This window comes from Protopterus annectens, chromosome 11.part0 (assembly GCF_019279795.1).
Source record: "Protopterus annectens isolate FY-2018-M chromosome 11.part0, PAN1.0, whole genome shotgun sequence".
Lineage (NCBI taxonomy): Eukaryota > Metazoa > Chordata > Ceratodontiformes > Protopteridae > Protopterus > Protopterus annectens.
In genome coordinates, this window is record NC_056745.1 from 6884032 (window position 1) to 6898238 (window position 14207).

The following is a 14207-nucleotide window of genomic DNA, read 5'->3' on the forward strand; positions in this document are numbered from 1 at the left end:
ACCTACCTATGAACCTATGAACCTATGAGTGTCAATCAGCTGTCCTCACCAGACTGTAAGTGCACAGCTGGGTGGGTCCGAGTTATGCAATTTAACTTCTGTATTTGTATTCCCTGTTCTGACAGTTCCATTTCTGTCTGTTTCTCCCATCTCGTGACTTTTTCTCCTAGGTCAGCCCATTCTATATTTCTGTTTTTTGTTAAGCTAACATGTGGTAATCGATTAGATTTATAAAGTGCAAATAACTCCTGGGGCAATGAACAGCTGGCTACACTGTTCCCTTCTGTGTCCCAGTACAGATTACGTAATATCAATCTGTTTGCATGATTTTTAAACAATTCTTGCTCATATTACTTATCCGGTCCTGGTGTATTACAGTAATACAGGGTACAGTGCAACAAGTGTTGCTTATCAATGTCAAGGGAGGGGAACTTGCTGATGACTACATTCATTAACTCTTCGGTTACAGTCCCTGGACCAGTCGTAACCAAGTCTTGGCTGTACCAATAAAACATTTCACCCTCCAATTGCACTGCAAAGGTATCAATTTGTCGCTGTGCTTCCATACCCTGCATGGTTGGGACTACTGCTATACCGAATAGTTGCATAAGGTCTCTGCCCAAGAGGTTTACTGGGCATTTTGCAGAAACAACAATTTTGCTTTTCTGAGTCAATCCTGAAACTGGATCAGTTATTGCAATGTTACGGGAGAGAGGCTCCCGATACAGCTGTCCATTAGCTGCTTTTACCAGTATGTAATCAGGTGACTCCATGTTTTCTGGCAGTTTGGAGGGATGTATCAGGGTTCGTGATGCCCCTGAGTCACACAAGAATTTGACTTCCCTCCCTTCTCCAAGAGTGTAACTTCTGGTTTCATGTCTGCTAAATAGAGCTTCAAGCTCAATAAAGCTAGGTCTAATATTTCATCTTCTTCATTGTCACTAACTTCCTACACTTCCTCTACTCCCTCCGTCACATTCTCATTTGTCCTTTCTTCGCTAGCCCCTTCTAGTGATTCCTGACTACCATATAGTCAGTCCTCACCCTCCTTGTCTTCCGTGGTTGCCTTCTTATTTTTCTTGCAATCCCTTGCCAAATGTCCCTTTTTACTGCATTTGAAACATTCTCCCCTTTTCTTTCGCCCTTCAAAGTTCTCTGATCGCTGATCAGATTGTTTGTTTCCCTGTACATTTTTCTTGCCCTTTTTCCCGGACTGTACTACATAAACCTCTGCTCCATCTTCTACAGAAAATACTTGAGCTTTCTTTTTCTTTTTGCTATTAAAATGCCTTTCGGCATGCCTAGCATATTCAAGTAATGACTGTAACCTGCTTGTACGATTATCTACCATGTGTTTTGTAATAAAACTGCTTATAGGCGTGCTACTGCCTTTTAAAAATGCATTCTTTAACTGCTGTTCATATGGGGAATCTTGTGTTTGATCTTCAGGAACCTGCATTCCACAGTGGTTATTAAAACATTCTAACAATCTGGCACAGTACCGGTCAATTGTTTCACCTTCTTGTTGGATGCATTGATTAATGCAAGTCCAGTCTGCCCTAGGTTTCCATTTTTCAGAGATGCGGTCTGTAAGACCTTTTACTCTGGTGTCTAATTCTGTGCTGCTATGTGGGAGGGGTCTTTGTGCATTGTCATGGGGATTCCAGTTGTCACTAATCATGTACCAATCTGGCCCCAAAATTTGTCTAACCACCTTTTCTACTTCTTCTCCATTTAGGTTATAACTTAACCTCATTCCTTGTAAATCTTCTGAGAATTTTCTAAAATTAACTTTTGGATGGGGAATTCTCTCAGTGGCTTTCCGGATATCTTCTGGAGTCCAAGGTCTATACACTAAAATAGTTGGGTCCTGATTATCTTGACCTGCCTGAGGATTAGGCACTTCTATAAGTGGGCGTATTTCTTCTTCACTCATAGATCATGAATTCTTAACCATTTGCCATAACTCGATGCCTTTATCTGAGTTACTTGCCTTTGTTCGGGACCTGGTCCCGATGGGATCTCTAATTTTAAACGGTTTTATTTTCATAATGTCCTATCTTCAGTGACCACAGGATATCGTGGGGGTGGACTAACCTGTTCACTTGCTTCATATTCTGGTAAGGGAGGCGGAGGGGTCGATGCTATTACTAAGTTATTGTCCTCCTTATCTAAAAACATTGTTTTTGAATTGTTGTTCTTTTGTTCCCTGCGGTTTACTTCCTCAATCCACTTGTGTGCCTGAGGAATTCCTAACTGGCGCTGCTTTTTTACCCGACCTTTGGAATCAGTTTTGAGCTGTTTGACAAGTTTGATAAGTGAGGATTTTTCTAATTTTCCGTCAAATTCATACTTATTAACCCATTTTGAATAATATTTAATATTGTCGGCGTGCTGCGATTGCATGTATTTTGCGTCTTCTGTTAACGGCGGATTTTGGGGTCTTTTTGTGCAATTATTACCCATTTTGTTCTACCCTTTTATTGTTACATAACTTCTCTTATTTTTAATGTGGTACCACGGATTTTGTTATAGTCTCTTCAGAATGACTGCCTACTTATTCTGTTTCTCCTGATCTATGACAAGACAGTAATCTTTTCTGTTCCTGACTTGTAAGCAAAAATACAGTCTTGACAAAAACAATACACATCTAGTCCTTGATCTAAAACAGAAAAAAGTAGATTCACCTTACCTGAGCCTACGTGATTCATCACCGAGTCACAGAGACCCGTCCTTCAGTCGCAGATCAGAAAGTGGCTGGCCTCTTTTGAACGACAATTTAGTCGGAGGGCTTTTCAAATAAGAAGAACCAATTTGGTTTCTTCCCCGTACGGTTTCAACCACCTGGCCCATCTGATCCGAGGTGAAGAGAGGGTTCCGGTCCGAAGGACCAATCTGTCAAAGGAAAAAACTTTAAAGACCAATTCATGTTAGGTTCAAGCAAGGCACCCTTTATTAACTGGCAACAAGGAGACAAAGCATGTAGGCACAATGGTTTGTCTGGACTATTAGTGATTAGTATGTTATTCTTATACAGTTCTTTCCATGTCACACAGAAATGTTACTATTCAATTGCTGACGTATTGTTCTACAGAAAATGTTACTAGACTCATTGCTGACTAGTTAGAATATCTGCTGATTCGCAAAACATTTGAGAAAAACAACCTGGCCTTGGGGCTTATTTTAGCCCACCACACTTTCTATTCTTCAATTGTGCAGTTCTAATATATGTGTTACATTTTGCCTAGATTCAAGTTACATTTCTAGCTTAAGTACAAGTAATGCTGACTACAGTTTAAACTTTCAAGCATCCATTGTTTTCTTTATCAAAGCTTCTAGCAGCTGTGTACTTTCTCATGGCATAAGCAGAAAATCAATAACTCTTTGTTAAGTCTCATGACACTAGTAGAAATAAAATACTTCTTATTATTTTCATGACATTAGCAGAAATCAAATGCTCCCTATTATGTTTCTAATAGCTGTGCAGATTCATGCAGTGTGAACTGAATAAATATATTAACCCTTTTAAACCTCGAATGCACTAAGCATGCATATTACTAATACATATTTTTCTAACACTATCAAAAGAAAATATGCAGATGTGAGACATTTAAAGGCTAAGCTGACACAACAAAAGCAGATCAGCAATTAAGTGAACAAGAAAAGTATTATCCTAACACCCCCTATAAATGCTTAGCTACCTGCCTACTAACATGCCTCTCCCTCCCCATGATATTTGGGACCCAAATGGTTTGGGGCACGTGGCTAGGCTTGTAAGAGCCCTAGTGGTCATTAGCCTAGTAATGACCTATGAAGAGGAGCAGTGGACTGTGCATAACTGCAATACCAGAATACCAAACGACACTGTTACTCACTACTCAGCGTTCCCCATAGTAGTCAGCTCCCACATGGTACTGTAACGTTACTGCAGCTACGAGTTCCACCTCTGTGGTACAAATAGGGGACTACTTTTCTTTATATTTCTGCCTGCATAGAAAGCAACCGACATACTGTTTCACTACTAGTTTCTATGACAAGAGGAGATGAATTACTAATGTCAGAATGTTCCAGAGTAATTTCTACCAATTTACACAAATGCCACATCATGCTGAGAATTATGAAAGTGCACAGGAAGAGGCAAGTATCTACATTAATGTTAACAGATCTAGACATACTGAACAAAATAAGTCACAACCTGCCATTGAAAAAAGTGGCCAACACAAGGGTCTCCATCACAGACACCAGAGAAAGATGACTACTCTTGAGGTACAGCTGCTTCAGACTTGGGGCACATTTTTCATAGTCACATTTGTGGTACTGCTGCTAAGGATGCCATGGTCCTTGCAGAAGCCACAAGTCACATTTGTGGTACTGCTGTTAAGGATGCTATCGTCCTTACAGAAGCTCCAACATAACTGTAATTAAGTACACAGTAGCTATACAGCTGCAGTGAGAAGGAGTGACCCCCTGCAGACACTGAAACTGGTTGCACTTGTGGAATCCAGTTGGGCTATCACAGGACAAATAACACATCAAACAGGGGAAAAGGTGGTTGCTATATGCCGCTTGAGAAATTGAGTGCAAACTGAACAAAGCAAACAGCAACAAGGATATTAAACTTGGAAATAAGTGTAATGGATCGAGGCTATGAGCGGTTAACAAGTTGCTTCCTGTAGTCTTGCCTACAGTATTACTCCAAACTAGACTGTGCACTGGGGTAATTGGGAAATTTGGCTAGATTCCTCAATGGTGTCCTGGACCATATATGTGCCTAGTAAGTGCTTATAAACCGAGACGGATCCAGCACTAGGCAACCTAGGCAGTCGCCTAACTACCTCAGACTGGGGGGGGCTGCCACAACATTTAATTTTAATTAAACAATTAAGAAAAAATAAATTTCTTCTTTAAGGATGCACTCTGTATGTGTCTTTCATACAATGCATGCACTCTGCATCCGTCTATGGGTGCATTGCAGCGTGGAGGATTTGATTTCCCAAATGTAAAAGAAGTTCCATAAACCAGAGCTCAGTCTGCATGCATCTTTCGTATGATATAGGTACTCTGCATCCATCTGTGATCAGTGTGTGAATTAACAACATGGGACAGGAGTGTGTCATCCTTTGGATGAGATGTTAAACAAAGGCCCCATCTGTCTGTGTTAATGGTACTTGCTGTGAGATCTTTTACATCCAACTGAGTTATCATAAAGAGTATGAGGGAAGCTCCCCAATGCCCTTTCCAAATTTACTCTAGTAGTGTAAATAACACCAAAGGTCTCCCCTGAAAAGACACTACTACCTAGTGAGACTAACGCTGTCAACAAAGGATATTAAATTAAAAGTTTGAAATTAATATCTTTGCCATCATTTCAAACGTAAAGAAGAAAATAGTATGCACGCTGACAGTTTTGAGCAGTGTTTATAGTATCTGGAGGGAAAGTGACAAGTAATGGGACACAAGAAATGCTGCTGGGGGGGCTGGTCCATTTCTCTGCCTAGGGCCCCATTTGACCATGATCCAGCTCTGCCTATGAAGATATGATATGTGGTAAAAGGAATAAAGACAAGTTTAGTTGCATATCCTGTAAGGGCACCTTCAGTAGTAACATCAACAAGGTTTCTTTATACGTGCCAAGACAATAATTTCATTTTAGTTATGCAGTTAACATATATAAACACCAAATTGTAAAAAGAAATAAAATGAATTATAAACCATGCATCAGTATATCAGAAACAGTGCAAATCACAGAAACTAGAGGATAGGTGACAATAAATAAAAACAGATATTCTTTATTTCAACCAACAGCAGCAATTCTGCAGTTCAAGGTTAATTCTGCAGTTCAAGGTTGTAGTCAGGCATACTCAGTATATTGAGCCAAGTACTAGAAGACCCTCCCCCAGTTTCACAGCCAGAAGCGAGACAAGGTACACCAGCCTGAGTCCACATTTCCATCACGGTTCTGTTCACTATATTCTATATAGGGGACTGTGAAGGTTAACCATGACCATAACAATTGGCTTTTTGTCAATACCCATGGTCACAGATGGAATACTCCAGTCCTCTGGAGTCCTCAGATTGTCTGGTGTTGTGTCTCACCAACCTTCCAGAGATGTACAGAGTCATTATTTACATTGCAGAATAGGGAAGTCAAGTTTTGTTTTTAAATAATTTCTTCCTTTACACAGATCAAAAGCATAAAACACCAGTCACATCCACTAATCTTCCTAGTAATCATTTTCCGTGAACCAAAAGTTCTCATGTTTACCAGATCATCTATCTCAATGGCGGGCAGGTTCAAAGTCCTGCCGTGTTGCTTCTTTTACACAAACTGTCCTTGAGAAATGATAATGAATAAAGTCCAGAGCAGATTTTAGTGTACTGCCCAATAAGACAGATTAAGTCTTTGGTTCAGAAGAAGCAACAGTGGTTATATCCAAGTTATGGAATGGTGCATCAGCTCTTTGTACTTCCATGGATACCGAACGGATCAGGAAAGTTCACCAGTATAGTCTGTATCGGATGTTGAAGCACACTATTTCAAGAGTCGTAGATAACAGGTGACGCCAGATTCAAAGAGACAATTAATAACATGTACAATGCTGCAACCAAAATTTTGGTACAACAGGTACAGATGCTGCAACACAGTAGTTAAGCCATCAACAGCAGGTATGGCTATTACAGTACTAAATTCAGTGCATGAGAGAACACATAATGCAGCAATTTATGCATGAAAGAGACAGTTAAATGCAATAGACTTTGAAGTACAATATGAGTAGATAGAAATGACACAGGAGAGAATAACTATCGCACAAAAAATAAGATAGAGTAGTAATAGGAATCAACCAGGGTGCAACAATAACAACAACGGTAAATCCAGAGTGCAACAATAACAACAACGGTAAATCCAGGGTGCAACAATAACAACAACGGTAAATCCAGGGTGCAACAATAACAACAACGGTAAATCCAGGGTGCAACAATAACAACAACGGTAAATCCAGGGTGCAACAATAACAACAACGGTAAATCCAGGGTGCAACAATAACAACAACGGTAAATCCAGGGTGCAACAATAACAACAATGGTAAATCCAATGTCCCTAGTGGACAGACAGTGCCACAAACTGTCAGCACATCCAGCCAGATGCAAGCAAGCACTAGGGTGTGTTAGCCCAATACAAGAGGGTACAACAGTTATAATTATGCTTACTCTAGCTTTACTAGCTGAGAGACAGTACTACAAAAATATTGGTACACGCAAAAAATATTGGTACATGCATCTAAGAACAGCCAGGCACAGGTGAGCAGAAGGGTGTAGGAGTTCAGGGTCTGTACACATTTGTACTACTAGGATAGTCAGCTAGACACTTGCTGAATAGACACTTGCTGAATGAAGCACAGCACTTCTTAGATGGTGTGTGACTGTTCCAGTAGCAAGGCTTCAAGGCAAATCTGTTGTGCTGCAATTCAAGATAACAGACCTTAAGATTAAAGCAGACAAAAAAGGCACACAGTCCAATTAAAGTCAACAGTACCAACAGAAACTCAGACACAGAAATGACAGCAGTGGCCCCCTTGTCTCTCCCAAGGTGACAAAGTAGACCAGTTTTAGATACAGCAATTATCACAGCACAAAACAGTACATCTAAATCACAGCTAAGTTGAAAACCCTACACCAAAGCACCCCATGCTACACTATTTCTTGTCACTGGCCCATATTTCTGTGATACCAGCAACATCCACCATTTCTTCCTCCATCAGCGTGTCCCACTACACCACATTTTAGAATCCATACACTGCACAGTAATATTTTACAGACATTTTCCATCTCACCGTTGCCCACTCTGCTTTGTTTGGAGTCTCTTTGTAAGTTTAATTTACTGCCTAGTTACAACACACACACACGCACACACACATACACATACACATACACACTTCCATGTCATTTTAAGACTATGATCACAGAAAAGTTATTTATTTGTGTCAGAACAGGGTCTTCAAAGCAGTCAGTTTACATACCTGTTTAACAAATGTACCAATAAATCAACTCGTCTGTCAGCACTACTCTTCCTAGCAAGCCTAAGGGTAAAACTTATACAGGAATGCAAGCTGCTGTTTTTCTTTAAATTAAGAACCCAGGGTATACAAAGAAAGCATGTGTGGTGTGTGCTAAACATTACTAACCTCCAGCTTCATGCTTCTACTTCAGACTTCGTCCTAGACTGCAGATTGCATACTTCATAAACACAAACAGATATACTGCTCCAAGAAACAGATCCAGCAATTTAAAGCAGCATTCAGATAAAAGTATTTCAGGGACTTCCTGTAATAACATTAACTTTGTAACTTCACTCTCATATCCTGTCCGTCACTAAACTGTGTCCCCAACTACACCATGCAAATCTGCTGTTTAATATGCATGAAATAGGATGGTCCTCCATGTGGGGAAGAACACAGTGGAAGTCAAGTAACATGAAACTTGTTTTATTACAGAATTGATGATTACTTGTTCAGGCAAATTCGTCTCAAACAAATAGCACTATTGTACTGTTTTAAGCTCGGCTGTTTCAACACTGTTTTTTACTCACTATATAAACATGATCTTTGCTCCCAAAAGTTGCTTTTTTCCACTTTAAAGCCAGTAAGCACTCTCGTCACTAAACTATCAACAAATAGTGTGATTCCCTAATAGATGGTTATAAGGAGCTGTAATGCTAAACATACGTAGGCAAACACTGTATGGAGCAAAAGTCATAGATTTAAAGAGATTTTTACTGCAGTAAATAACTGAGATGTGAAATAAAGTAAAGATACATTAAATAAAGACAATAATTGTAAAGTTCTTTTTAAGATTCCCGTCTGTCTTGCAAGTTTAAAGGGAAAATACAGTGAGAATCATTTAATTGTTTTAAATAAAAAACTTTGAACAAAAAGGTGCTCCTAAATTTTGCTCATAAAAAATACTCTTACCTAAAACAGAAATTGGAAGCAGTGAATAAATAATCTGCTAAAACAAAAACAAAATTTGTTATTTATTAAGTCTTCAGAATGCAGTTCTAAAGTAAGAGCAGATTACACCACCAACAAAATGAAAGTGCTATCCAACGTAAACTTGCTCTTGAAGTGTAAATGTTTAAGGAAGAAATAACTAAGCACATTTACTTGGATGAAAAGGCTGCCAACTTGCATTTATTTACCATTTCATGTCTAATAGAGAAAAGTTGAATCATTTCAGTTGATTACAGTACTATAATCTGTACAATGGACAAACGTTATAGATAATTATATGGGTCAAGAGTAGTGCACTTCCATTCATACCGCTCAAACTCTTAGTGCAAAAAATCTGGACAAAGCCTAAGAGAATGGGGGACAAAGGCTCAAAAATAGGGACAGATTTAAATATTGCTCTTATAAACTCAGAAAGTTGTTAGAATAACAGGATTTGCCTTAGCATGCATTTTTCTGATTGTATGAATTCTGAAACACAAATGTATATCATTATTTAGGAACTTCAGTCCTCAGATCATCCTAGTAATTTGCTAGAAAATCATAAATGTTATGAGGAACAGACCAAAAATATGAGGCAAAAATCTGGACAGTCTGCAAAAATCTGGGCAATTGAAAGATATGCTTCCTTTTGATGTTGCAAAATCAGAAGGCTGTGGGTTCTATTCCCAGACCTAGGTACTTGGATTCATTTTCCATTACTTACATGCAATCAGGGCAGATGTTCATCGTGTTTCACTGTTGCAATCATTACACTAGGTTTATCCTGCTGGCAGGCTACCCTGCAGTCGGCCTGAATTCCAGAGTCTTGGTCCGGCGTCAGTTGCTGTCGCCTCTTCCCTGACGTCAGTGCGCCAGGGGTATAAAAGATGCAGCCGACGCCATTTTCTTCAGTCTTTCTTGCCACGCGGTGCCCGAAGCAAAAGCAGTTCGCAAGTGCCGGTCGGCCGACTCCTGAGACTTTCGAAATTGAATTTCAGATCCAAAGTCTTCTATAAAGCTAAGTACCCCATTGGGGAAACCTTTTTCTTGCTCCAGACCGATGTCAGAAAAAGTTAACAATTGTGTTTCTTGTGGGAAGCAAATACCTCAAAAGGACTTCCATTCTTACTGTATTCCTTGCCTAGGCCCTGACCACGACGTTGCTAGTTGTCGGTTTTGTGCTAGATTTAACCAACGCACTATTAAGCGTCATTTTGCTTTCATTACTTTGGCTGAAGGTTTAACTACATAATGCCGTCAGAACAGGTGATGACCGGAGTTCATAAAAAGTGCAAGGAAAAAGAAAAGGACAGGCATCCGAGGTCCAAAACCGACGATGAAACCTCTTCTAGGCCAGTCGCCGGTTCTCAGTGAGCGCTTTCGCAGCCCCTGACACCTGCTACCTCAGAGCCACAGGCCGCCTCTGACTCCCACGTGGAGACAGCTAGGCCTCTGGATACTCAAGGTATTGGGCCTTCAGAAACTAATCCCTCAGATGGGTCAGGAGCCGCTGAGCAGGCATCAGCTTCTGAGGGTGTTTTCAGACCTACACAGCTTTATATCAAGCCAACTTCAGCATCAAAGCAAAGACTAAAACAGTTTTAAAGACAAGGAAACAAGTACAGCATTCAGGACAGACTTCCATGCCTAAGAAACAGATGCTCAAAATGTCCGAAGACCTAATTACTTTGATCAGGGGTTCCCATCCCCCTCCTGATAAGAGGCCTAGGCAAGATACTGAATATGATTCCTCTGATCAGGTTTCCATTTCCTTCGACTCCTCTTCAGAACAGGAATACTCTATTCCTCCCTGTGAGGATTCTGATGCTGAAGAATCTATCCCTTCAGCTTCTCCTCCTGAGGATTACTCATTTGGGGAAACCCTGCATACCATGAGGGACCATTTCCACTGGGAGAGCCAAGATTACTCAGAATCTAAGAAAAGGCTCAGAGACTTTCTTTTACTTCCTCAGCACAGACCTCTAGCTATTCCTCCTCTTGTAGACATTGTAGATGATGTCTTTTCAGAGTCCGACCTGTCTCCGGACTCTTTACCTCCTGCACCTGTTAAGCCAGACAGATACTACAGGGTTCCAGATTCTCATAAATTTCTATATAAAAACCCTGCAGCTGACCCAGAAACTATTTCACAGGGTCCCAAAGGGGTCAAGGCTGCTACTGCAAAAAAACCCTGTCCCCTCAGATAGAGATTCTAGGGCACTGGACAGATGGGGGAAAAAAGTTTACACTTCTGCTACCTTGGCTGTAAGGGCTTTAAATTGTCAATTTCATATGCTTAAATATCAGCAATATTTAATGCCTCTGTTAAAACAGAAAATCAAGCATATCAAGAGTATCAAGCCACTATTGAAACTAAGAAGGGCAAGACTTTAGTTTGATATTCCCAATACAATTATTTATGACAAGCACCCCATGGACATGTTTTTTACTTAAAGTTACACTACACAAGGTCTATGTTAAGGAATGGCCTATTGTATAGCACAGTTTAGTTTACTTAAGATATAGTGTTCTCTTTTTCCAGCAGAGCTGTCAACAAGGCCAAGAAAAGAAAATATTGTCATACCCACATTAGGCATCAGCCTTATATTACAATTACACGAACAACAGTTGGTATGTCAAGTCATTCCATCTTATTTCAATTTTCAAAAGAAGTGCAGATTTTTGCACACAGCAAGTTTTATTATAAAGTTAAATATTAGGGAAATAGTGTATAATGTTTTGTTTATTTTTATGTTATCAACATTTTTAGTAGTAACAGATGCATTAATGCATTATTTTAAGCATACTCTATCACTACTTTTTTATACATTTTGTTTTAATGGAATTTTTAAGCATGTGGAAAAGCACATAGCTTCTTTAAATTGTTAATTGGCAGTGCTTTCTAATTAATCTAGGATTTTCAAGGTATATAAGACACCTGATTTAACAGCATGGTGTATGATAAAGCTCAGAATTCCACTGAGCGAAAGCGCTTGTGTGTTATCATTCTGTGGTTCTGAATAAAGGAATTATTTGAATTCGTTTGGTGCCTACCTGGATTTACTGAATCTGCTTTGGTGAACTTACAAGGAGCTGTTCCATTTCCTGGCTGTGTGTGTACTTACTTCCTGGTTTGGTTCTTTGCTGTTTGTTTGAAAACAGAAAATGCTGACAAATTCTGAATGTGCTGAGAACAAGGAATTTCAGGATTTATTGCATGCAGCTGAACAAGTAGGAAAACACACTTTGCAATGTGGTTATGATTCACTGGAGGCCTCTTGCAGGGCCGCTGTAACACACTCTGTCATTAGAAGGCATGCTTGGTTAAAGGAACAGACTCTGCCTGATCATGTTAAAGCAAAATTATTGGATGCTCCCTTACAGCATCATACTTTGTTTGGTGTTAAGGCAGAAGAGGTGTTAAAGAAAATGGAGGATAAAGCTAAATCTATGCAGAGAGTGGAGGATTTCTGACAGGTGCAGCCACCCAGATTTAGCAGGAACTGGCCTTCTAAAAATTGGTCCTTTCCCGTGTCAGACAGGCCACAAAGAGGCAGATACAGATGCCCTAGAGGCAGACAACAGCCCCACGGCTCATACAGGCCCAAACAGTGGGGTGCTTCTACCTCCAAAAGCGGAGAAGACAAAACACAGCCATATAGGAAATAGTCTCAATGACTTCCCTCTGCCAATGCCAAGCATTTATCTTTTGGCAGCATCCTTGAGGGGAAAGCTAGCACTTTTATCACAAAATTGGCACATGATTAGCCAGGACAAATGGGTCTTAAATATAGTCTCTCAGGGCTACAGGTTCCACTTTCACACCCTTCCAAAGGCAAAAGGTATGCCAGACCTGCCACACAATCAATGGGCAGAGGCACAAAACCAAGTTTCATCTCTCATGGACATGAGGGCTATTCAGCCAGTGCCACGACAAGAGCAGGGACAAGGATTTTACTCAAGACTTTTCTTAGTACCAAGAAAGGACAAAGCACGGAGACCGATTCTGGACCTGTCTATTCTAAATACTTTTCTGGACGTTCCGAAATTCAAAATGTTGACTCTGCAGCAGCTTCTGCCCATGCTGGGCAAAAAGGCTTGGCTTGTAACTTTGGACCTCAAAGAGGCATACCTGCATGTCCCAATCAGGCAATCCTGCAGAAGATACCTCAGATTCATAGTTGGCTCAATGCACTACCAATTTTCTGCACTGCCCTTTGGCTTATCTACTGCGCCCAGGGTCTTCACAAAATGCCTGGCACCAGTAATTGCATTTTGCAGACAGAGGAATTCAAATATATCCCTACTTGGATGACTGCCTTATTCAAGCAGAGGCCAAAGACATTCTACTAAAGCATCTGGCGTTTGTAAAAAGATTACTAATTTGCCTAGGGTACACAGTAAACTAAAAGAAATCAAAATTAGTACCCTCTCAAGAGATAATATTCCTGAGTGCAAGCTTAAATACAACTGCCCAGATGGCTTATCTCACGCCAGACAAACAAAGGCAACTGACTTCTTACTTCAAAAATATGGCAACAAAGACCCAGTTATCTGCAAGAAAAAATCTGCAGGCCCTGGGCTACATGGCCTCCTGCATTCTGCTAATTCCATATGCAAGACTGCATATGAGGAAACTACAATGGTACCTAAAAAGTGTTTGGACTCAACATTGCCACAGCCTGGAATCATTAATTTCACTCATTCCCTGCCTGCAACAGGAGTTTTGATGGTGGGCACAGGCCTGTCACCACAAAAAGGGACAGACATTCACTTTACCCACAGCCAGGCAAACACTAACAACAGATGCATCAGATTATGCCTGGGGGGGCCACAGAGATGCTAGCTGTACAAAATGCCCTGACAGCCTTCAAGGACCTACTTCATCCAGGACAGCTGCTGATAAAGACGGACAACACCACAGTCATGTGGTACATAAACAAGCAGGGGGGCACACATTCCTACCCCCTCTGCAGGCAAGCCATGATTTTGTGGAACACAGCACTGACTTACCAAGTACACCTGCAAGTACAATTCCTGCAAGGAAAAACAGATGCCCTGGCAGACGAACTAAGCAGAAACTTCATGGATCCTCACAAGTGGAAACTAGATCCACAAATCCTCAGCATGATAACAAGGAAATGGGGATGCCCAGACATAGATCTTTTTGCGTCCCCTCACAGCTGCCAACTTCAGAGATTCTGCACAAGGACTTCTCAC

General features: G+C 40.5%; 1 protein-coding gene across 1 annotated transcript in view; it reads right to left on the reverse strand.

Annotated features, from left to right (window-relative positions):
* The window catches only part of LOC122815110 (gastrula zinc finger protein XlCGF57.1-like), a 91873-nt gene extending 83537 nt beyond the window's left edge, over window positions 1–8336 (reverse strand). The window contains exon 1 of the mRNA XM_044087353.1: window positions 8184–8336. Coding sequence (XP_043943288.1) covers window positions 8184–8195 — 12 coding nt within the window. The 5' untranslated portion in view covers window positions 8196–8336. The remainder of the gene's footprint in view (window positions 1–8183) is intronic.
* Between the last annotated feature and the right edge of the window lie 5871 nt (window positions 8337–14207).